This window comes from Eulemur rufifrons, chromosome 16 (assembly GCF_041146395.1).
Source record: "Eulemur rufifrons isolate Redbay chromosome 16, OSU_ERuf_1, whole genome shotgun sequence".
NCBI lineage: Eukaryota > Metazoa > Chordata > Mammalia > Primates > Lemuridae > Eulemur > Eulemur rufifrons.
In genome coordinates this window covers 43448418-43472714 of record NC_090998.1, presented here as the reverse complement: position 1 = coordinate 43472714, position 24297 = coordinate 43448418, and the positions used below count along the sequence as shown (strand labels likewise).

Genomic DNA, 24297 nt, shown 5'->3' with positions numbered 1-24297 from the left:
ACTTGTCTTGTTCCAGATCTCAGGGGGAATGCTTTCAACTTTTCCCCATTCAGTATGATGTTGGCTGTGGGTTTGTCATATATGGCTTTTATAATTTTGAGACATTTTCCTTCTATGCCTAGTTTGTTGAGGGTTTTTATCATGAAAGGGTGCTGAATTTTGCTGATTGCTTTTTCTGCATCTATTGAGATGATCGTATGGTCTTTGTTATTGCTTCTGTTTATGTGGTGACTCACATTTACTGATTTATGTATGTAGAACCATCCTTGCATTTTTGGATGAAGCCCACTTGGTCCTGGTGGATTATTGTTTTGATGTGCTGTTGAATTTGGTTTGCTAGTATTTTATTATTTTTACATTTATATTCATAATGGATATTGTTCTGTAGTTTTCTTTTTCTGTTGTGTGCTTTCCTGGTTTTGGTATTAAGGTGATACTGGCTTCATAGAATGAGTTGGGGAGGATGTTATAGAATAATTTCTACAGGATGGGTACCAACTGTTCTTTGTAGGTTTGGTAAAATTTGGCTGTGAATCCATCTGGTCCAGGGCTTTTTTTTTTTTGGAAGTTTTTTTTTTTATTACTGCTTTAATCTTGCTGCTAGTTATTGGTTTGTTCAGGAGTTTTATTTCTTCCTGATTGATTCTTGGTAGGTTGTGTGTTTCCAGGAATTTGTCCACTTCCTCTATATTTTTGAGTTTATATATGTAGAGATTTTCACAGTATTTACAAATGATATTTTTTATTTCTGTGGTCTCAGTTGTAAAGTCTCCTTTTTCATTTCTGATTGATATTATTTGGGTCCTTTTTCTTCCTTTCCTGGTAAAGCTAGCAAGATGTCTGTCAATTTTGGTTATCTTTTCAAAGAATCAACTTTTTGTTTCATTGACTCTCTCTCTCTCTCTCTGTATATATAAAATACATATAATATATATTTTGTTTATTTTCTTTTTCATTTAGTTTTGCTCTGACCTTTGCTATTTTTTTTTTCTGCTAGCTTTCGGTTTGGTTTGCTATTCCTTTTCTAGTTCTTCGAGAAGTGTCATAAGATTGTTAATTTGTTGGCCGGGCGTGGTGGCTCATGCCTGTAATCCTAGCACTCTGGGAGGCCGAGGTGGGCGGATCGTTTGAGCTCAGGAGTTCGAGACCAGCCTGAGCAAGAGCGAGACCCCATCTCTACTAAAAATAGAAAGAAATTATATGGACAGCTAAAAATATATATAGAAAAAATTAGCCGGGCATGGTGGCGCATGCCTGTAGTCCCAGCTACTCGGGAGGCTGAGACAGGAGGATCGCTTGAGCTCAGGAGTTTGAGGTTGCTGTGAGCTAGGCTGACGCCACGGCACTCACTCTAGCCTGGGCAACAGAGTGAGACTCTGTCTCAAAAAAAAAAAAAAAAGATTGTTAATTTGTGATCTTTCTGTCTTTTCGATGTAGGCATTTAAGGCCATGAAATTTCCCCTAAGGAATGCTTTTGCTTTGTCCCATAGATTTTGATAACTTATTTCCCCTTTGTCATTCAGTTCAAGGAACATTTTGATTTCCACCTCAATTTCATTCTTGACCCAATAATCATTCAGCTGCAGGCTGTTTAATTTCCATGACTTTTTATAGGTTTGAATGTTTCTCCTATGATTGATTTCTAGTTTTATTCCACAATATTCTGAGAAGATACATGGTATGATTTCTATTTTTTTGAGTTTGTTTAGAACTGTCTTGTGGCCTAAGATGCGATCAATCTTGGAGAATGTCCTATGTGCTGCTAAGAAGGCTATATATTCAGTAGTTTGAATTGAAAATATCACTATGAAATCATAAGTTACTTTAATAAAATTTACACTTCTAGTAAACAGGTATATGAAACAATGCCCAACATCATATGTCACTAGAAAAATGCAAATTAAAACAATAATAAAATACCATTACACATGCAATGAAATGGCCTAAATCCAAAACACTGACAATATCAAGAAACAGCAAGGTTTGTAGAGTAGCAGAAACTTTCATTACTGGTGGAAATATAAAATGATACAGCCACTTTGGAAGATAGTTTTGCATTTTCTAACAAATGTAAACATAGTCTTACCTTACTGACCTGTAGTCAAACTCCTAGGTAATTACCAAAATGAGTTTAAAATTTATGTTCTCACAAAAGCCTGCACATGAATGTTTATAACAGATTTATTAACAATTGCCAAAAATGGAAGCAATCAATATATCATTTCATAGGTGAATGAATAAACAAACTGTAATGCATTCATATAATGGAATGAAAAGCCACGAGAAATCATGGAGGAAAATTAAATTCATATTGCTAAGCGAAGGAAGCCATTCTGAAAATGCTACATACTGTATAATTCCAACTGTATGACATTCTGGAAAAGGTAATACTATAGAGACTATAGATAGATTAGTGGCTGCCAGGAGTTGGGAGGATGGTAGGGAAGATGAGTAGGTGGATCAGAGTGAAATTTTTATGGCTGTGAATATATTATGTATGATATTATAATTGTAGATATATGAAATTATGCATTTGTTATATCTATAGAACTATACAGTGCAGAGTAAACCATAATATAAACCATGGACTCAATGATAGTGAACCAATATTGATTCATTCATTTTAACAAATGTACCACATCAATGCAAATGTTAATACCAAGAGAAGCTTTAGAAGGAGGGACAGGAAGTGTATGGAAACACTGTCATTTCTGTCCAGTTTTTATGTAAACCTAAAACTGCTCTAAGAAGTAATCCATTAATTTTTTTAAAGTGTTATAGAGAAAAATCATATTTCCTAGTTTTGTCCTCTGAAAAGGGCTAGAAACAATGGTGAATTCAATAGCAGTAAGCAACAAGTGTTCATATTACATTTTCTAAATACTATTTCCAACTACAAGAAACCAGGTTCTTTGGACAAATGGCTTATTCTAGGTTAGGGGCAGGAAATGTCATATCAGTTTTTGTTGCTGCTGTAACAAATTAACATAAACTGATTTTTTTTTTATTGTTCTAGAAGTGAGAAATCTAAAATGGGTCAGCAAGGCTGTGTTTTGCTGGAGGCAGTAGGGAAAGAATCCATTGCCTTGCCTTTCCAGCTTCTAGAGGCTGCTGGCATTCTCTGGCTAGTGGCACTGTTTTGCTATGATCTCTGTTTCTATTTTCACGTCTCCTTTTCTTACTCTCCTTACTCTCTCTTATTAGAACTACTATAATAAATTTGCCCCACCTTGATAATCTCAGACAATCTCCTCTCTTCAAGATCGTTAACTTAATTTTATCTGTAAAGTCCTTTTTGCCATGTAAAGCAATATATTCTCCAGAGAGGAAGAGGACTTGGACCTCTTTGAGATGCTATTATACTTAGCACAGTAGTGTACAATCGGGCCTGAAACATTTTGTCATACAAAGGAATCAAGGAGGTATTAAAGGCTACTAGTTTTGTGTCAACAGGACTTTTGAACAAACTTGAAAAGGCTCATTGGTCAAAAATAGGCAAATTTGAGCATCAATAAGGATAATAACTGCAATGCATTGAACCATATCAAATACGTGTATTTACATGACTTCATAATGATAATTTAGGAAAAATAAATGAATTATTCACTATTGGAGGAATTTAATGACCTGACTCACTATATTGATTTTTAATTGTATTTCTAATTTAAAAAAAATTAGGAGTTTTCTATATTGTAGTATGAATTATAAAGTAACAGATAAGAGATATGTTCCTGGCCTATTTGAAAATGATAACTGCTACCCATTGCATGGCATATCTCCACTTCAGAAAAGCAAAATATGAATAAAATAAGAACTTATAATCACTCAAATGCAACAATTTTATGTATTGTTTTGCATATTTATCCTGAGTATTTTGTTTCCTTTTATTATTTCATGCCCAAGGTCTTCCAATAAGATATTGAACATTTCTATAATTGAGTAATATTCTATTGTATACATATACCATATTTTATTAATCCACTCATGGATTGACGGGCACTTGGGTTGTTTCCACATCCTTGCAATAGTGAAGTGTGCTGCCATAAACATTCGAATGCAGATGTCTTTATTATAGAATGACTTCTGTTCCTTTGGGTAGATGCCAAATAGTGCTATTTCTGGATCAAATGGTAGTTCTACTTTTAGCTCTTTGAGGTGTCTCCAAGTTGGTATCACAAGAATGGAGGAATAGGCACCACATGTACTCTCCATCAAACTGGCACTAACTGATCAACACTAAGGTGCTCACACAGTAGTAATATTCTTTGGAGGTAGGGGGTTTGGGGGTGGATAAACTCACAACTGATGGACGCAGTGAGCATTGTAGGGGGAGAAAGGGCACGTCTCAAAGCATGGTTGGGATGTGGCAAAGTCATAACATGTAACCAAAATGTTTGTACTGCCTAATTTCCTGAAATAAAAAAAAAGATTGAACATTTCTGTGTTTTACTCATTTACATCAATTGGAGTGGGATGTATCTATGCTTTTGGACTTTTCAAAGAGCTAGCTCTTGAATTTCTTAAAGTTATTTAATAGATTTCATTTTTTACTTTTAGCAAGTTACATTTTCCATTTTACTTTTATTTTTTATTTCTTGCATTTATTAGGATAAGCAGAAGTTCCTCTCTTTTGGTCTAGTTCGTATTTTTGTAAATAATGAATACATTTAAAATAGAATTCTTTCAGACTAGTTTTCTTAGAACTTCAAATGATTTGCAATGACATGTCTGCATTTCACTGCTTTCTAGATGGCAGTTAGTTAATTTGATGTGAATACCTTAATTTCCAACCAATTATATTGTGTGGATTTTTCAATTTTTATATCTAACAATTTAGATATTATGAGAGAATTTAGACTGCACATGTTTCATTTTTTTTTTTATATTTCAGCATATTATGGGGGTACAAAAGTTTAGGCTACGCATATTGCCCTTGCCCCTCCCCCCCGCCGAGTCAGAGCCTCAAGCTAGTCCATCCCCCAGATTGTGCGCATCGCACTCATTATGTGTGTATACACCCATTGCCTCCTCCCCCCTCCCATCTGCCGGATTAATGTTATTCCTGTATGTGCACTTAGCTTCATCTGTTTTGTAAATGCTTATGTAGGCACAGGCAATCAAGTATACTTGGGATTATTTTTCCCTTGACTCATAGCTCCATAAGTAGCAGACAATGCTTTCCAGAAAAAAATTATAATCTTTCTGTGGAAATGGGCATGATTTTCTAATTCAAGCTTTCAGTGAGTGTGCAACAATTTCACAGTTCTGACTTTACGATATTATGCTCCACCACACTGATTCTGAGACTCTAAACCTAAGACTCTGAGATTCATAATGTGACTTCCCATTCCCAGTGTGTGATCTTCTGAGCATCCACCAGTCATTTTATAGATTATTGCTCGACTTTTAATTGAATCTTTATTTTTGACACATTTTATTTATAACATTTCAATGATTTCAGCTATAGATAAAAAATTTCTTAAAATTTATCCAACATGTCTGTGTGTTTGTAATAGCAACTTTTTCTCTATTTTCTCAATATTGAAAGTGCTATTATTCTCTTTCCACATGTATTATAAACTCATCCATTTTAGATTTTTTACATAAAATTATTCTTTTACATATATTTGAATATTATTGTATATATTGGAGAAGAGCTACAAAGAACCTTATCCTATATTTTCCTGAGTAATGACTTTTATAATATATTAAAATTTAACACTATAAAGTTAATTTTATTTTAAAATGATAATTTGAGAAATCTATTTAGATGTTTTCTTAATGACATGGAAAACTATCAGACATTGGTTTGAAAAGTAAAGATACAAAAATGGCTTGAGCAGGACTCAGTGGAAGCTAGTTTAAAGAAGTATTGAGAACATCAAAGTAATTCAATTATATATTACTTACAAGGATGGATATAAACTTCAAAAACAAAGTGTCTGTGGCCATGTATCTTTTTCTTGTGAGATGTTTAAAAAAGATTTTCTTTTACTTAGTTGAGAGCAATGCAATTCTTTTGATTGTGTTCTTGAAGGCTTTCTTTACCTGATTGTTTCTCAGGGTATAAATAAATGGGTTCAATGTAGGCAAAATAGAAGAAATGAGCAAAGAAACTACTTTATTAACGGTCACTTCTTCCTTTGCTGTAGGATTCATGTAGATGAAAATGCACGTGCCATAGGTGATGGAAACCACAATCATGTGGGAAGAACATGTGGAAAAGGCCTTTTTCCTTTGCTGGACAGAAGGGAATCTAAAAATTGTCTTGATGATGTAAGCGTATGACAGAACTACACAAGTTAGAGTCATATTCAGGGTCAGCACAGCACAGATGATAACCGTCTGTTCCATGAACCATGTGTCTGAGCATGAGATTTTCACCAGGGGAAATGCATCGCAACCAAAATGATCAATCATGTTAGAGTCACAGAATTTTAGATTTAAACCCAGGCTAAGTGGAGGGATTATTATGCATAAACCAGCCACCCAACAACAGATGATGAGAATCCTGCAAACTCTGCTGTTCATGACGGTCACATAATGCAGGGGCTTGCAGATGGCCACATAGCGGTCATATGACATAGCAGCTAGGAGAAAAAATTCTGTTACTCCACAGAGGTCAGTAAAAAACACTTGGATGACACAGTCATTATAGGTAATGACCTTGTCACCTGTTGCTATGTTATATAAGTATCTAGGAACACAAGCAGATGTGAATGAGATTTCTAAGAAGGAGAAATTTTTTAAGAAAAAGTACATGGGTGTTTTAAGGTGAGAATCCACAAAGGTGAGTGTGATGATGGTCAGGTTTCCAGTTACACTCAACATGTAGGTGAGAAATAGAAAGATAAAAATTAGGACCTGCAGCTGAGGGTCATCTGTGAGTCCCAGAAGAATGAATGTTTTTACTGTATCATTTTTCATCATTGACTTCTGTCTTCTCTTGGATCTATATGTGATATTCAGAGATATTTTAGAGATTATTTTAACTGTCCTAAAATTTTAACATATTTGAGCTTTTATTCTTGATATTCTCTCCCTTTTTCCCTTTCATTCTTTGTTTTCTACATTTATGTTCATTTTCTGTTTAGCCCATATGACTAAGTAGATTGCTGAAAAAGTTTAATTTTATAGGTAACAAGGTATCTATTTACAAACTAAACAGCAGAATCTCATCCTTGATTTCCCATCTTTTCTTGATATTTTCAGTCTTTTTGTAAAACAATAGTAATATATAACATATAATTAAGGTCTCATTCAATAGCTATCAACTATTTATATCAAATTGAGATGTGAAACAGGTATTTTTATTTTGCTGCTGCTCTCCTACCTTCCTTACATATGTTCCCCTAATTACTCAGGTGATGTGTACACCATTGTGAAATCTTAGTCCTTCAAACTTTGAGCATTAGTCAGTTCTCAAGATACATATGCTTTTCTCCAAGGTTTTATAATCTACTACATAATAGAAGTTAATAAATAGAATAGCACTAAAGTGTAATTATTTTTTATTTATTTTATTTTTCATATAAATGTTCAAAATGAATACAAAAATCTGTAATGAGGAGGTGTTATCACTTTGATCAATATATTATTACATTTACTAGGGGGATGAAAAGATATGCTTATATACATCCATGTATACAAAGATACTTTATTTTTTAATTTGAGGTTGAATGGACAGCCAAAGTTACCATGGATAATTTTTATATTAAGTTAAATGCAGATTTATTGATCTATCTCATGCATAAAAACCTCCCAGAAATTGTACCTTATAAATATATCTTGAATACATTAAAAATTAATAACTTATCACTTAAATCCATTTTATTTTCCAGAGTAAAATATAACCTACAATATTACAATGAAAGAGACAAACTTTATCATACTTACTCTTCTGTTAGTATATCAGAGTTTCTGTTGGTTGTTCAAACAAAGCAATATTAAGAACTCAATGTTAAAATTATTATTTTTATAAAGGTATTTATGTCTTCATATTCACTGGCATGTCTGGGAATGTGCAGAGCTCTCTATGATTTCCACCTTCAACAAATTGGACAGCCTTCCTCATGATGGGCTTAGTGCTATTATAAGATTCCAAATATTTTCTTACTATCTCCATCACTGAAATTATAATGTTAGGATTCCTATCTACTGATGGAAGAGACAATATTTTAAATCATCAGGACAGAGAGAAATGCTTTTATAATATCAAGCATGACTTTTATTTACAATTTGCCAAAAATGCCACTGAGTGGAAAAAACAAATGGTCCTTGGTGACCTACATTCAAGAGCCAATAATTAATTTTCTGAGTAATGAAGTTTGGCAAAAAATCAAGTAATGCAGACTTCATTGGGGACTGTGTCCTTGGAATTAGGAGGATGTTACAGCAGCATTTGACACAGGTCAGAAAGACAACTATATCATTTAAATTACACAGCTCATTTTTTTAAACTTGCACATCCACTAAGTCATTTGGAAAACTTTAATTCTTTATTATATAAATGAAATCTTTTATGATATTAAATGAATCATTTATCATCACTAGATAATTTTAATCAGATAAAAAAGGAAGCATTTATACAATTACATAAGGCTACCGCTTACATTCCAGACCTTGTTTTTGAGATATTTCTTTCTCCAAATACACCAACTAACTATGTCATAGATATTATTCATTAATGCATACAATTTTTCAGCCATATTGATACAGGAATGTGGACCCCAAAACTGGGATCTGGCCTGAATGCCAAGTGAGTTCTTGGCTTCGTGCAATAAAGAATTCAAGAGTGAGCCAACAGAGTAAAGCAAAAGCAAGTTTATTGAAGTAACAAAGAAACAGAAGGAAAGCTTGCTCCATAGACAGAGCAGCAGTTATCTCTCAGAGCAACAAAGAATAACACCTTGTGATTTTGAGGGTCTTATTTTATACCTTCTATTTAGTTTTATGTTAAGCAGAAGGAGGATTATTTATAAGATTTCTGGGAGAGGGGTGAGTAGTTCCTGGCACCAAGAGTTCCTTCTCATTTTAAACCATCTAGGGTAACTTCTGGGAGTTGCCATGGCATTTGTAAACTGTCATGGTGATGGTGGGAGTTTCTTTTACTATAATGATACATTATAAAGAGGGTATAAAAAGCAGTGAAGGTAACCTGAGGTCGTTTTTCATTGCCATCTGTGTTCTAGATGGTTTAGGCCACTTTCTCTGTTGTCTCTTGTTTTATCAGAGACCTTGGTTTGAATCTTATGACTCCTTATTGAGCAAAGCCTGCTGGTTCCCTATTTCAGTATCTTATAATGGATATAAAACAAAGGCTTTTATGGTTGCACAAGAATGTAAATGTACTTAATGCTACCGAACTGTACATTTAAAAATGGCAAATTTTAGATTATGTCTATTTTACCACAATAAAAAGCATATACTTTTATGTATTTAAACACACTTTAATTTATGGCATAATATAAATTTCTGTTTTTTCCAGTTTTTCACTGTTAGTAAAGTTGGCTGTATACATATTTTGGCAATTTTCAAACCACTGGGGGCTACGGGGACTCATATGCACATCAACCACAGGGGTCTAAGAAATCAGGAAGGACTGAGTGGAAGTTTGTTTTTTGTAGGCTGAGCCTGGAAGCAATGATCATCACTGTGTTCATATTCCACTGGCCAGAACTCAGTAACATCATCTTGCCCATAGTGAAGGCAGGCTGAGAAATGCAGGCTAACTCTGTTTCTAAGATGAAAGAGAATGAGTTTTGAAGCCATGTACGATTTTCCCCTATATGAATTCTCTGATGCCTGCAGAGGTGTGACTTCTGGCAAAAGTTTTTTCCCACATTCATTCCACTCATAGGGTTTTTCTTTTGTGTGAATTCTCTGATGTATAGTGAGGGCTGTCCTATGGTAGGCAGGATTCCCACATTCATCATATTCATAGGATGTCTCTACATTCTTTGCATTCATTGGGTTTCTGTCCTGTGTGAATTCTCTGATGTACAGCGAGGGCTGCCCTCCCACAGAAAAGTTTTCTGTATTCTTTCCACTCGTAGAGTTTCTCCCCTGTGTGTGTTCTCATACGTACAGTGTGGACTGCCTTCACAAAAATTATTTCCCACATTGATAATGTTCATAGGGTATTTTCCCTCTGTGGATTCTCTGATGAACAGTTAGGTGTGCCTGATGACAGAAGGATTTCTCACTTTCAGTACATACATGGGGCCTCTCCCTTGTATGTGTTCTCTGATGTATTATAAGGATTGATTTGCTAATAAAAATTTTCTTACCTTTGCTATATTCATATGTTTCTCTCCTATGTGTTTTTCTGGTATTTAGTGAGGTTCACTTTTTATAGGAAGTTTTATCAAATAGAATTACATTCAAAAGGTTTCTCTCCTGAGCTCTCTGAAGTAAGTTCTGTTTATGTTTTTGCAGAAATTAGTCTTGCTTTGATGACATTCATGATGTTTCTTTCCAAATAAGCTCTATGAAGACTCCAGAGTATTGATACCTCACAAGCGGTTTTCCCCCATTTGTTACATTTATATGATTTTTCTCACCTGTGTCATCTCTTGGGCAATGAGAGCTGATTTATCACAGGCTTTGTCATATTTATTATGTTTACACGGGTCTCTCCCATATGAATTCTCTTATGTATACAGAATGTCTCCTGCTTGTTGAAAGCTTTCCCTTGTCCACTATATTCAAAAGCCTGCTGCCCGGTTTGAATCTTTTGATGCTGGCTACGATGCTCACAATGGCTGAGGGGTTTCCTGATTACAGTATGTCATCAGGCTTCTCTCCAGACTTTATCTCGTCAGCCTCACCAGGAAGAAGCATGCTCTGACATACATTAAGGTCCTCAGGCCTTATTCCTGAATAGTTACCATTCTTTTATAATCAGTTTTGAAATATGGTTTGAGCTCAAATTTAATTTTTTTCCTGATTCAACTCTCTCCTTTGTTGATGTGTTGCCCTTTGTGATCACAACTTGCCACAGATGTCTGCCTTGATTTTCCTGCCTGGTCTTAATCAGGTCCACTTTCTGGACATCTCTAAGAGCTTCTTTGGAGACTGTATAAAGTACGTATCTGATGCATGAGACCAGCTGTCCTCAGGTCTGAATCTGGGGAAAAAGATTGCTGGGAGGCTTTGGTTTAGGGGTTCTTCTACCATCCACGGCTCTGCTCCTTGCTCTAGCTTAAAGATCCCCTCAGGTTTGGTAATGCAGGTCCTTTTTACTGTTTAAGGTTGAAAAAGTTGCCTATCCCAGTTGTTTGACGAAGAAATGTCAGTGTAAGTCATTTGTGTCACTTCTGGGAAGATTTAAGAGCTGGCATTTCCTTCACTGCCCTTTTATTCCTTCTTCCAAAATGATCAGCTGTGTTCCAGTAATTTCCATCCTCTCCCAAACTCATGTTGAAATTTAATTGCTACTGTAACAAAATTAAGAAGCTGCACTTTTAAGGGGTGATTAGGTCATGCGGGCTCTGTATGTGATCTACCCATCTCCCATACATACACAGCTGACTTGTCACTTAACTGGAAACACTGGTTTGGAGGTGTGATCTGACTTGTTCTCCTGGACAATCTCTTAATGAGAGATAGTTCTGTAGCACAATTATTTTGCAAGGAGGGGGGAATAAACTTATCAGGATCTGTGTTAGCTTTAAGATCAAAAATGTTTTAAGACAGTTAATCTGAATGTAATGATGACTGCAAGGATATTTAATAGTTTAGAAACTTAAGGTTCATTGATGCAGTGTTTCTCAAACTATCTGTGATGAAGGGACAATTTTTTTCCCTCAATTTATTGCATATTTATACTTTTGTAAATACAATAAAGATAGATTACTTAAAAAAGGAATAAAAAAGGCATAAATGCAAGTTAAAAATTTTTACTTTAGATTCAACAAGTATTAACTCTGTCAGATTTCTCTTACTGTATATGGAAGTTTACTTTCAATTTCTGTACTTATCAAACATCAAACACAGTTTGTTGATCAGTTATAGTCTTACGCTAATCACTATACCAAACTTTCCTGATAATTTGAATCCACAATTTCAATATTTTTCTATTTCTTTGAGAGAAATGCAATTCTTTTGATTGAGTCATTGAATGCTCGCTTCACTTGCTTGTTCCTCAAGGTGTATATAAACGGGCTTAGCATTGGTGCCATGGAAGTGTTGAGTACCGACACACCCTTATTAATGTCCATTTCTTCTTTTGCTGAAGGTTTAATGTAAATGAAAATGCAGCTTCCATAGGTGATGGACACAACAATCATGTGAGAAGAACAGGTGGAGAAAGCCTTTCTCCTTTGCTGAGCAGAGGGAAATTTTAGGATTGTCTTGATGATATATACATAGGAAAGAACTACACACACAAGAGTCATGATGAAAGTCATCACAGCACAGGCTATAACCATCTGCTCTATGAACCATGTGTCTGAGCAAGAGATCTTGAGAATAGGAGATGCATCACAGAGAAAATGATCAATGACATTTGAATCACAGAACTCCAGATTTAAGCCTAGGCCAAGTGGAGGGATTATGATTAACAAGCCTCCTACCCAACAGCAGAGGACAAACCTTCTGCAGACTCTGCTGCTCATGATGGTTACATAATGCAGGGGTTTGCTGATGGCCACATAGCGGTCATAGGACATGATGGCAAGGAGAAAAAATTCTGTTGCTCCAAAAAGTATGATAAAAAATAGTTGACTAGCACAAGCATTATAAGTAATGGTCTTATCTCCAGTAGACATGCTGTAAAGGAATCTGGGAATACAGACAGTAGTGAATGAGATCTCCAAGAGGGAGAAATTTTGAAGGAAAAAGTACATGGCAGATTTAAGTTGAGAATTCATTAAGGTGAGGGAGATAATTGTCAGATTTCCAGTTATACTCAACATGTAAGTGATAAGCAGAAATATAAATATTAAAACTTGAAGTTGTGGGTCATCAGTCAATCCCAGGAGGATGAATGTTGTTAGTCTTGTATGGTTTCTCATCTCAGACTCCCGACTTCAGCCCAATCAGTTTATAAAATTGAGATTAAAAAATTTTAAAAACAGTGGTATTGAAAATTATGTGAACAGTAAACACTAGCAAGAAAATTCAATTAATGCAATTCAAATAGATTTTCTTTTTGAAATTAACAATTAATCATGTTTACTACATGGCTATCCTTAGCTCTAACTGATGAGTGTTACATGGTTGATTGAGGGAAAGTTTTTTCAAAATTGTTTTTACCTTACTAAAGTTCTTATTTTTATAGCTCTTTCAATTTTCTCAAGTTTCTTTTTCAATTGATGCATACAGGTATACTTGTTCAATTCAATTTTAACCTTACAGGTAGAAGAGATCATTGATATACGTGATTTCATAGGTAGTCTGATATCTTGTGCTTCTAATAATTCTTCAATAATCACAAGTGTCACCACTAGTTTCATGCTGGGTGCTGGGTCTTTATTATATGAAAGTACAGAAGCTGAACATTTTGGCTGACTACACAGATACTCTGTGTGCTTTTGCAATAGAGCTGGGGAAAACATGGCACTGACATATCTGAAGAGATTTTTATGTTAATAAAGAAAGAGAGGATATTTTTATAAACACCTACTTTCTATTCTTATCCATTGACAATCTCTAAGTTTCTAAGATGAACCTAATTTCTCCTGTTGTTCTTTCTGAAGTAGAGCACAATGTTTTGACATACTAATACAATGAGTGGACCATTTAGGAACATGGTAAAAATTCAAAAGCTCAGTCTCTATTCTGCTTTTATGAGCCTTAGCCTCTGGGTTCTTTATCTCTGCAGGTCATTTCTGAAACACATCAAAGTTTGAGAAACACTCAGCTCTACATGCCAAAATAATGTAACTACTATTGTTTATAATTACATTATGAGTAGGTAAAGTTGAAATCCTGTCAGTTGCCCAATGATTGACAAAATTTTCTCCTTGACCTAACTCTAGTCAGCCTCTGCTGAACTCTTTTTTCAACTAAGCCTCCACTTTTAGACCTCTGTATTAACCTCTGCATTGTCCAGTCTTAGCCAGAAACCTAAGTGCGTTGGTGGTATAGTGGTGAGCGTAGCTGCCTTCCACAATCCTGCTAAGTCAATTTAGTCAGAATTTCCCTGCTCAATATTTGATCCCCCTGTGTATCTGGTCAGGTTTCTCATCCTCCACCATTCCTCAGGTGATGGTGATCACCTTTGCCCACCTTCAGCAAGAGTCTAATCAAGTCAGATTAGCCAGAATCTCCCTTACTCCTGCTATTTCATCTTGGTTGTTTTCCAACTAATGATCCCCACTCTGATTCTAGGCTATAAATTCCCGTTTACCAGTTCTGTATTCAGAGTTGGGCCCAATCTCTCTCCCCAGCTGGAAAATTTCATAACAGTGGTCCCTACTTCTGTCGAGATAGTCCTCCCTTGAGTAAAGTCTTTCTTACTATCTTAAACTAGTATCATGAATAAGTTTTTCTCTAACACTGTCAAGGTTACTTATAATCATAAATCTATTCTCAAAGGCTCCACCACTTTTATCTCATTGCTTTTGCTTCTTTTCATTGACAAAGATTTTCTGTAAAATGTAAGTGCTCATGAACTCATCGTCAGCTCTAATCTGGTATGTGTACCAATATTGTAGTGAAATTATGCTTTTAAAAAGATCATCCCTAACAGCCTTTTAACTAATGACAGTATACTCTTTTGGTTAGGTTGAGCTATGTGTATTTACCATTTTTGCATGTCCAAAAGGACAGTTCAATCTAATATTTGATCTTTCTGATGAATTGTTCCTTTAGCATGCTTCTTTCATCTTTTCTTTCTTTTAATTATGCACTATTTGTTAAGTAGAGATGTAAGTTTAACAAACTACCAATAATATATACTGTGGGTCTGGCATTCACATTTTTCATTTTTAAGATACTTTAATAGTAAATATATTATAACAGAGAAGAGTACATAATAATCGATAAAATTTAAATAATATCTATTGAGGAAACATGGGTGTAACTGCCACTTGGAAAAGGAAATAGGACATAGCATGAACCACAGAGGCCCTTCTATAGCCTCCATGATTACCACCTTCTCCTTGCCTCCTAGACCTAATAACTATTTTGATTTTGTGGTAATAACTTTCTGTTTTTTTTATGGTTTTCTAATTTTATCTGTATCCTTGAAACATGTTTTTCCTATTTTAAATTCCATGTAAATGAAGGTGTGCTGAATATATTCTTTTCTGACATGTTTTTCTTAACATGTTTTAGAATACATTCATCTTTTTACCTGAAGTAGTTATTTTATCTCCTGTAATCTGGTATTGTATTATATAAATACACCCCAATTTATTAATCTATTCCTTTATTGATGGATATCTAGGTTTCTGATTTGAATTATTATGAACAACATGGTTGCAAATATTCTTGAGTGTAAACATTATTTATAGTGCTTTGGTCACATGTCTTTCATGACAAGTTTTGATTTTTTCCTTTCTTTTTATTAATAGTATCTTATGCCCAGGAATTTTTTCCACTATCCTCCCCTACAGCATTGACATTTTTAGAGATCTTTCTTGATAATACTTCTTTGCTTGCTATACATGTTTTCCCTGGGTACTTTTATCAAAGTTAGGAACTTTGATACTAAACATCACTTAGCATCTATGTTTCTGAGTTTCAAAGTCTCTATCTGTTGGGTTTCGGGGTTGGTAATCTTGTCTGTTCTTTGTTCTTGGTCTGCTCTTGGCCAAAGAGTGACCAGACACACCAAAAGCAAGGCAAGCCTGAAATGAAGTTTATTGAGGAAGAACAAGATAGATTTACCAAGCAAGAGCAAGATACACGTTTACAGAGTAACAGCAAGATACATTCGCCACAGAATGGTGAACAAACCCCTCTGTTCCAATTGATTATGGTCTGGGGTCCTGTTTTATATCTGGATTGGGCCCATATGTCACCACTGAACCACTCTGACAGACTATGACATAATAATTAGCCTTAGGTTACTCTAGATCACTTTCCAAATCTTATTGTGCCTGGGCTGCCTGGCCTGTGGGTTTGGGATTCCCTGTATCCTTTTGCAGATTAGCAGGGGTTCCTCCTTCTCCCAGTTGTGCAATTACTCAGGGAAGGATTAAGGTGGGGCAGCACCAAGATGGGGGCCCGCCCTTGTTCTTCTTCCCAGATGGGGCAATTGCTCAAGGCAGCACCAAGTCAGGGCACCCACTTTTGTCCCCTAGGAGAGTCTTGGAGGTCCCTTGCTATCTACTTAACATATCTGTAATCATAATCATGTTCTTGCATTCTAGGCACATAGCCAAATGACTAATAGGCCCCTCGGAGTCAAACTGTTCAAAAATTTCCACAGCCCATTCTTGAACTTTCTTTGTATGTTTCCTATCGAAAAATAATGAACCAGTTAATAATTAATTAGCAGTATGGCATGGATTCTCTGTGAGGAACAGCCTGTCTTTCAGTCATGTGCCTTTCCTTCTGTAGTTTACCTTATCGTCCTATGTCACTGCTACTGTGTGCTCAATTTACATTTACAGAAAATCTTGTTCAAAATGTATATAACCAGATTTAAAGACGAGTTTAAATGGAAATTAATCAAATTTTGGGCAATCCATCCAAAAGTCAAAAGTCAAAACTACATTCTGTTCTTGAGATACTTCACTTAGGAGAATGGTCTCTAGTTCCATCCAGATTGCTGCAGAAGGCATTCATTCATCTTTCTTATGGCTGAGTTATACAAACACCACATGTACTTACTATTAAATTGGAACTAACTGATGAGCACACATGTGCACAGAGGGAAGTAAAACTCAGTGGAAATCAAGCGGAGGGGGGAGAGGAAAGGAGGGGAGACTCAAACATTTCAAAAGCAACCCACGTAACTTCAAACATTTGTACCCCCTTAGTATTTTGAAATAAAAAAATTTAAGAAACTGCAAAAAAAAAAAAAAAACTACATTCTGTAGTAATGACATATAAAAACGTTTATATGAATATTTTATCCCTAAGAATAGGCTACTCATGTTGCTAATTATAATATTTCATACAAAACATTATTTGGGCAATAACTTTTTGTAATCAGTTCACCAGTGGAGAGCACTTACCTGCCATAAACCAAAATGATTTATTGGTACATCTCAGTGCAGTGGTATATCTGATTAAATTCCCTCCAGTCAGTGCCCCCAACTTTTAATACTGACATATATTTCACTCAGCTTAGGGTGACTTCCTTCGAAAAATCAACTGAACCACTCTCATCTAGGTAGAGTGCCTCTCTTTTGTGCTCCCTTAGAAAACTGTGTTTATTACTATCTTAGCACTCAGCAGGAGTATATAATTTTGTTGAGATCTGGGAACATGATTCATGCAAAACATATCACACAATTAGCAGAATTCCAGACTCATAATCAAATGCTCAATGAATTTTTACTCCAAGATATATGAATCACATGTTTAACCTACTGACATCAAACATACTTTTAGTTTTCTCATTTAATGCAATTCCCACTCCCTTTTTTTTTTTTTTCATTAATAACAATTTAATTTTACAGAATCAAAGAGTCTAACAGTATATCTTGTTAGATACAGTATGTCCTCATAATGTATACATTATTTCTTGTACAATGATATGAAATAATATGGGAAATATTCATGATAAATTATTAAGTGAACAATGCAAGTTAAAAACAACAGTTTCATATTTTGTTTCCCCACCCCCCCTTCCCGAGTCAGCACCTTCAAGTGTTACCACTCCCTAAACGGTGCGCAATGCACTCATTGTGTAGGCATACCCCCATCCCCTCCCCCACCCCCCACCTCAGTCTGATGTCCAATTGGTGTTGTTCCCAGATTTGTATTTAGGTGATTATCAGGGAAACCAATTTTCTGGTGAGTACATGTGTTGCTTGTTTTTCCATTCTTGGGATACTTCACTTAATATAATGGGTTCCAACTCTCTCCAGGAGAACCATAGAGATGTCGTATCTTCATCATTCCTTATAGCTGAGTAATATTCCATGGTATACATATACCACAGTTTACTAATCCAATCATGTATTGATGGGCATTTGGGTTGTTTCCACATCTTTGCTATTGTGAATTGTGCTGCTATAAACATTCGGGTACATGTGTCTTTGTTACAGAATGACCTTTTTTCCTTTGGGTATATGCCCAGTAATGGGATTGCTGGGTCAAATGGCAGGTCTACTTGAATCTGTTTAAGATACCTCCATAATGCTTTCCACAGGGGTTGCACTAGTCTGCAGTCCCACCAGCAGTGTATGAGTGTTCCTGTCTCTCCACACCCATGCCAACATGTGTTGTTTTGGGTTTTTTTGATAAAGGCCATTCTCACTGGGGTTAAGTAATATCTCATTCCCACTCCCTTTTGAAGTACTGTGTTTAAACAACAGTTTCCTATCTCCTTGACCCAACATGAGTTGATGTAGCTTAGTTTTGCTTTGGTGGTGAAGTTATTTCTAATCCTGGAATTACATTATATAATGATCTGTTTATGCTGAAAAGTCCTACTAATGACCAAAGTGATAACTCCCTTTCTCTTTCTGTCTTATTTGCCATTCAGAGTCTTGTCTCTTTTGATATTACATATATCTTCTCAATATACCTTTCATTGAGATACTAAAAACAGAAATCAAGAATTGTAATTCTACGTTTTGGTTGCTAGCCATTTCTTATTTGGTCCTAAAAATATAAGTAATCACTTACTTTGGAGCTACTCAAATACTTCCTGTCTGCAATCAGTATCTCAAGGTCTGTAATTTCTCTGCATTTCCTAATTGAAAAATATCCCTTGGAAGTCTTGTGAATAGGTTCACTTGGTTCCTTTTGTTTTTTTCCTACTGAGATAAGGACAAGAATTAGCCCTACTTTGTGCCTAGGTTCTGCTGTTTAGCCCCAATGTTTAAAAGATTTTATTAAAGAAAGGGAACTAAATTAGTCCCTGAGAAATGATATTTAAAGACCACAAAGGGAGAAATCACAGCAGATCACACGGAGATATAGGAATAAAATGTATCTGCAGCCTAGTTACCTCTTCTCAATTCATCTCTTCTCAACTTGCACTTGTCCTTCCTCTGTGGGCATACTGTTTGCAGAACAGTATTTTTTGTTGCAAAAATATTTTTTTCTCTAATTCATTTTTATTCTACATCAGTCTGAGCATTTTCTTGCCTAGATACAAAGAAGTCAAGTTTGGTAAGCTCATTGATATTGAAGTGTAAGGGTAAGATTTCTATCTTTTAGAAATTATTGCTGCTGCATTGACAAGTGAATAGAGTAAGAAACTATTGTAACATGAACAAATATGTCATTAGATTGAAGCAAGTGTATGTGTGTGTATATGTATCATACATATTATATATATACATGCACATACACGTATATATAATGTACATATCTGCCTGTCTGTCCATCTATCTATCTTTTCCCCTCAGGTGTTAATGAAATTCTGAAAAAGGTTGGCTCTGCATGTTCAAAAAATCATGCTAGACTGAGTTAACTTCTGTTGTACCAATGCATAAACAGGCTGTCAGCTGATTTCAATATATTTATTTAATTACTTAAAAAATTACTTGTGGTAAGTGCTTAAAGGACGTTTTCATAAAATATCAAAATCACCCTATCTTTCAAAGTATCATCCTAGAATTATGAAAAGATGAGGCTAAGTGACAAAGATGAACATACTCTTCTGACAGTCATACCTTCAGATAGTCATTTATCCCCCAAATTCCTCATGGTGACCAACCTGCCCAGGGATGTGTCAGCGCAGATAGGTAGACGCCCTGTCAATCACTCATGGTTATGACTGTATACTCACACAAGCAGAGATTTCTCTGAGTTTTCTGTCTCCAAAACATTTCAGAAATTTTCTCGACAAGATTTCATGTTAAACTTAAGTAGTATTTTCCTGTACTCTCCTTAAATAAAAAGGCTACAGCATTCTGGACTCCTCTCTGGTTTTCAGAGAACTTGATGATGTGATTTCTCTTACACAATGTCACACTTAAAAAAAAATAAATCCAGTCTGTAATTAAATGAGTAAACATTCATGTCCTTGGAGACCCTGGTTCAGGAGTCACTAAGGAATTTATTGTGTAATTAACTTTTGGGAAAAGAAGAATTCTTAAAGGAGCAGTGGGGACGGTGTTCTCAAAGATAGAAATAAACATGAGCATCAGAAATGGGGCATGTGCAAAATGCCTCACCATAGAAGCTTTTAAATTAATAGGGACCTATCTTCCTCATTTATTAATTTTTATGACTGCTTTAATGGTAAGAAGCAAATAAGATAATTAAAAATATATGTAAAAACATGCACGACAGACAGATAATTCTTGTTAATATTTTGAATATGTACCTCCAGATATTTTACTTTTATATATTCATGTGTGCATTTATTAAGCACATTTACAATATGGGAGAACTTTATAAAAGTTAAACATAATGTGCTGTTTTTTTGAACTACAAACACAAAGAACCAAGCATCTATTCAATAATTCAGATATGCTTTAGCATAAAATATTCCTGTGTATAGTGTTTAATTTATGAATACTTCATGCTGTAATTTGAATGTTTTTGTCCCCTCCAAAACTTATATTAAAACCTAATCCCCAATGCAACAGTGTTGGGAGATGGTATCCAGTGGAAGATGTTTGTTTTGGGTCATGAGGGCTCCACACTCATGTATGGAATAATGTCAGTAAGAGGGGCTTGACAGAGGATGCTCTCTCACGCGCTTTTGCCCTTCCACCTTCTGCCATGTAATGACATAGCTTGAAGGCCCTCACCAGGTGCCAGAAGATTGATCTTGGACTTCTCAGCCTCCAGAATAATGAACTGATAAATTACTGTTCGTCATAAATTACCCAGTCTCAGGTATTCTGTTATAGTTGCACAAAACAGACTAAAACATGTCATCACTTTTTTAAACAATCTATATTGTTGAATACTTTAAAAATCTTCATTTAAATGGATGCAATGTATTCCATTGTATGGATTTATTCTCTATTTTATTAATTGCTATAAATTTATTCTTGATTTTTAACAATTATCAAAATTTCACAAAAAGAGTAATTTAGACAACATTGTTAAAACTTTAATTGTAAACAATTTCACATGGAATTCACTGAGTATGATCATTGTTGGGATTTTGCTTCATATTGCAAGTACCGTCCAAAAAGGGAACACTAAACGTTGCAAATGTCAAACCCACTCACAGGTGCTTTTCCCAGCCCCAGCCCCAAGACACTCACTACAACCGCCCAGCCCACTGCCTCTGCTTTGCTCAGGCCAACATGGATCTGCTTGTGCCCATCCTGCTGTCACAAGAAGTTCCTTGTATGAGTAAGAAGTTTTCTTTTTAATTTTCTTTGTGTGTCGAGTGTTGTGTGTCTTGAAAAATGCCCTAAAACTGGGAGGGGTCCATTTTGTAATCAAACATCAGGCCCCAGAAGGAAAACTGGAGTAGACTGTTATATTGGTGGCCCCCCAGTGAACCATGCCTGCTGCTAGTCACCTTCTTATGTAACCTTCACTCCCAGTGATCCTGAGTTTGGCCATGTTACTTGGCTTGTTTCTGCCAATAAGCAGGAGCAAGAGTGACATAAGAAGAATTTGAAGTATTTGAACATTGGCATTTTCCCTTTAGGAATACTTCATATTACAGCATTGAGACCACCGTAGCTTGAAAATGCTCTAGATTAAAAACCATACGTAAAGGGAGGTGACCCAAAATGCCAGCTGAGGTAGTGTGACACCAGCTGTGCTCCCCCCAAACACCAAGATAACTGGAGCTGCTTCAGTGATACCAACTCACAACACATAGACCAGAAGACCCATCCAGCTGAGCCCAGACAACCCACAGGATTATGAAAAAGAATAAGTCGGTGTTGTTTTAAGACACTAAGGTTGGAATGGTTTGTTATTAACTGATAAGTGAGACATTTCTAATCAAGAAGTAGAACATGCCAGAAAGTACTCTTGCAGCATTTTGTTATCCACTCGCTATCACCTCTCCTCCTTCCATCCAGGGCACCATTGATCTGATTTCTATCATAAAGATTATTTTTTGTCAGTTACATAACTTTATATGTACAGAATCAATTAATATATACTCTTTTGTGCCTAAATGTTTTTACTAAACATACTTTTGAGATTCATTCACATTCTTGAGGATGTTTTAAAATATAGAGTCAATTTCTTTAACAGATACAGTTCTATTTATATTTTCTAATATTCTTGTGAGAGCTTTAAGAAGTTAAGCTTTCCCAGAATTTGTTCATTATATCCATGTTGTAATCTACAGTTGTTTATAAAGTTGTTTCTAATAGTCACTATTGTATTTTTAGTGTCTGCATTATCTGGTAAGTAGTGATATCCTTCCTTTCATTTAATGTATGAGGGCTGTTCAGAAGTATCCAGCTATCATTAATACAATTTTTCATATTACATGGCTGGATACTTTCCAGAAAGCCTTCTTATTTATTATTAGCCTATTGGTAAACACTACAGGTTTACCAATTTTGTTAATTGTTTGAAATAATCAAGTTTTGGGTTTATTGATTTTTTTCTATTAATATTAAATTTCTGCTATTTTAATTCACCGATTTTTGCTTTATTTGTATTATTTACTTTCTTATATTTATTGTGATTTAATTTTCTCTTATGTTCCTATCTTCTTGAGCTGAGAATTTACATAATTGATTTTTAAAGTTTCCACTTTAAAAATATATGCAATTAAAGCTATCACATCCCTCCTAATGTGGAATTTTCAATTTTCATGTAATTCAATATATAGTGTAATTATTTATTGTGAAAGTATGCATTGTCATAATGCATAACACAATTACCCTTAACATTTTTAATTTTATATTATATTATATTTTATATTTTATAATTAGTATTTTCTTTGTTAATATAATTAGATATATCACTATTTTTGAGGACTATTTTATGCATTAGTATTCTAATTATGCTTTTTAAAAAACATATGTATACTTTTATTAAGGATTTGCTTGAATTGATATTGCTATGTCACCAGGGAGGCTGTGCCATACACTAGAATGGAAGTATATTTTGGAAGTAAACACAACTTTGTGCAAATAATATTTTTAGTAATTACTAGCAATCAATACTTTTGCTAGATGTATTCAAATATATTTTGTAAAAAAGCATGAAAAGTAGAAATAAAACATTTAATATTACCAGAATGGTTGCCTATGTAGGATCTGGAAATGGGGATTATAATGGATATACCCATGATGTAAACAATATAGTGGTTCTTCAAAAAATTAAAACTGGAACTACTATATCACCCAGCATTCCCTCTTCTAAGTATATACTCAAAGAAAATAAAATCAGTATTTCTAAGACATATTTTCATTCCTATGTCCATTGCTCCATTATTCACAATAGTCAAGATATGGAAACAACCTAAGTGTCTTTCAATAGATGAAATGAATAAAGAATTTGTGATATATTAATATATATGTGCATACACACATATATGTATATCTAGATCTGTATTTATTTATACATACACACAATGAAATATTATTTAGTTTTAAAAAAGGAGTAACAGTCACTTGCAACAACACGGAAGAACCCAGAGAACATTATGCCATGGGAAATAAGCCAGACACAGAAAAAATACTAATGTATGATCACACTTATATGTAGAATCTAAAAAATATTGTCAAATATATAGAAATAGAAGGACAGAAGGGAGGAAATTGGGAGATGTAGATCAAAGGCTACAAACTTGCAGTTGTGGAATTAATTAGTTGAGATATTAAATGTGCAGCAGTAGGACTATAGTTTATGGTATTGGATTGCATATTGAAAATTTTCTAAGAGGGTAGATTTTAGGTGCTCTTAGTACACACACAAAAATGTAACTGAGGAAAGTGATGGATATGTTAAATTGCTTATGCTTAGTTATTAGTTCACTATACATATGTACATCAAAGTACCATGTTGTACACCTTAAATTAATACAACAAAATAAAGACAGACACATGGTTAAAAATGTTTGCACTGCACTACAGTTATGAATCAAATTCCATGTTTAATTTCAAGTAAATAACATTCATGTTATTAATTTACACAGTTGACCCTTGAACAACGTGGGTTTGAATTGTGTGAGTCCACTTATACACAGATTCTTTTCAACCAATGCAGATAGAAAATACAGTATTCCCAGAATGAAAAACCTGCACATACGGAAGGCCAACTTTTTGTATAGGTGAGTTC

General features: G+C 34.8%; 2 protein-coding genes across 2 annotated transcripts; both read right to left on the bottom strand.

Annotated features, from left to right (window-relative positions):
* Window positions 1-5991: 5991 nt before the first annotated feature.
* On the bottom strand, window positions 5992-6930 carry LOC138397071 (olfactory receptor 6C2-like). The gene has a single exon (XM_069490941.1). The coding sequence runs from the start codon at window positions 6928-6930 to the stop codon at window positions 5992-5994; it is 939 nt and encodes a 312-aa protein (XP_069347042.1).
* Window positions 6931-12077: 5147 nt separating this feature from the next.
* Window positions 12078-13016, bottom strand: LOC138396975 (olfactory receptor 6C2-like). Its single transcript, XM_069490806.1, has one exon. It carries the CDS (start codon window positions 13014-13016, stop codon window positions 12078-12080), a length of 939 nt encoding a protein of 312 aa, XP_069346907.1.
* Window positions 13017-24297: the final 11281 nt, after the last annotated feature.

Excerpts from the sequence above, each read along its gene's own strand:
- LOC138397071 (XM_069490941.1), bottom strand. The coding sequence starts at position 6,930 with ATGATGAAAAATGATACAGTAAAAACATTCATTCTTCTGGGACTCACA.
- LOC138396975 (XM_069490806.1), bottom strand. The coding sequence starts at position 13,016 with ATGAGAAACCATACAAGACTAACAACATTCATCCTCCTGGGATTGACT.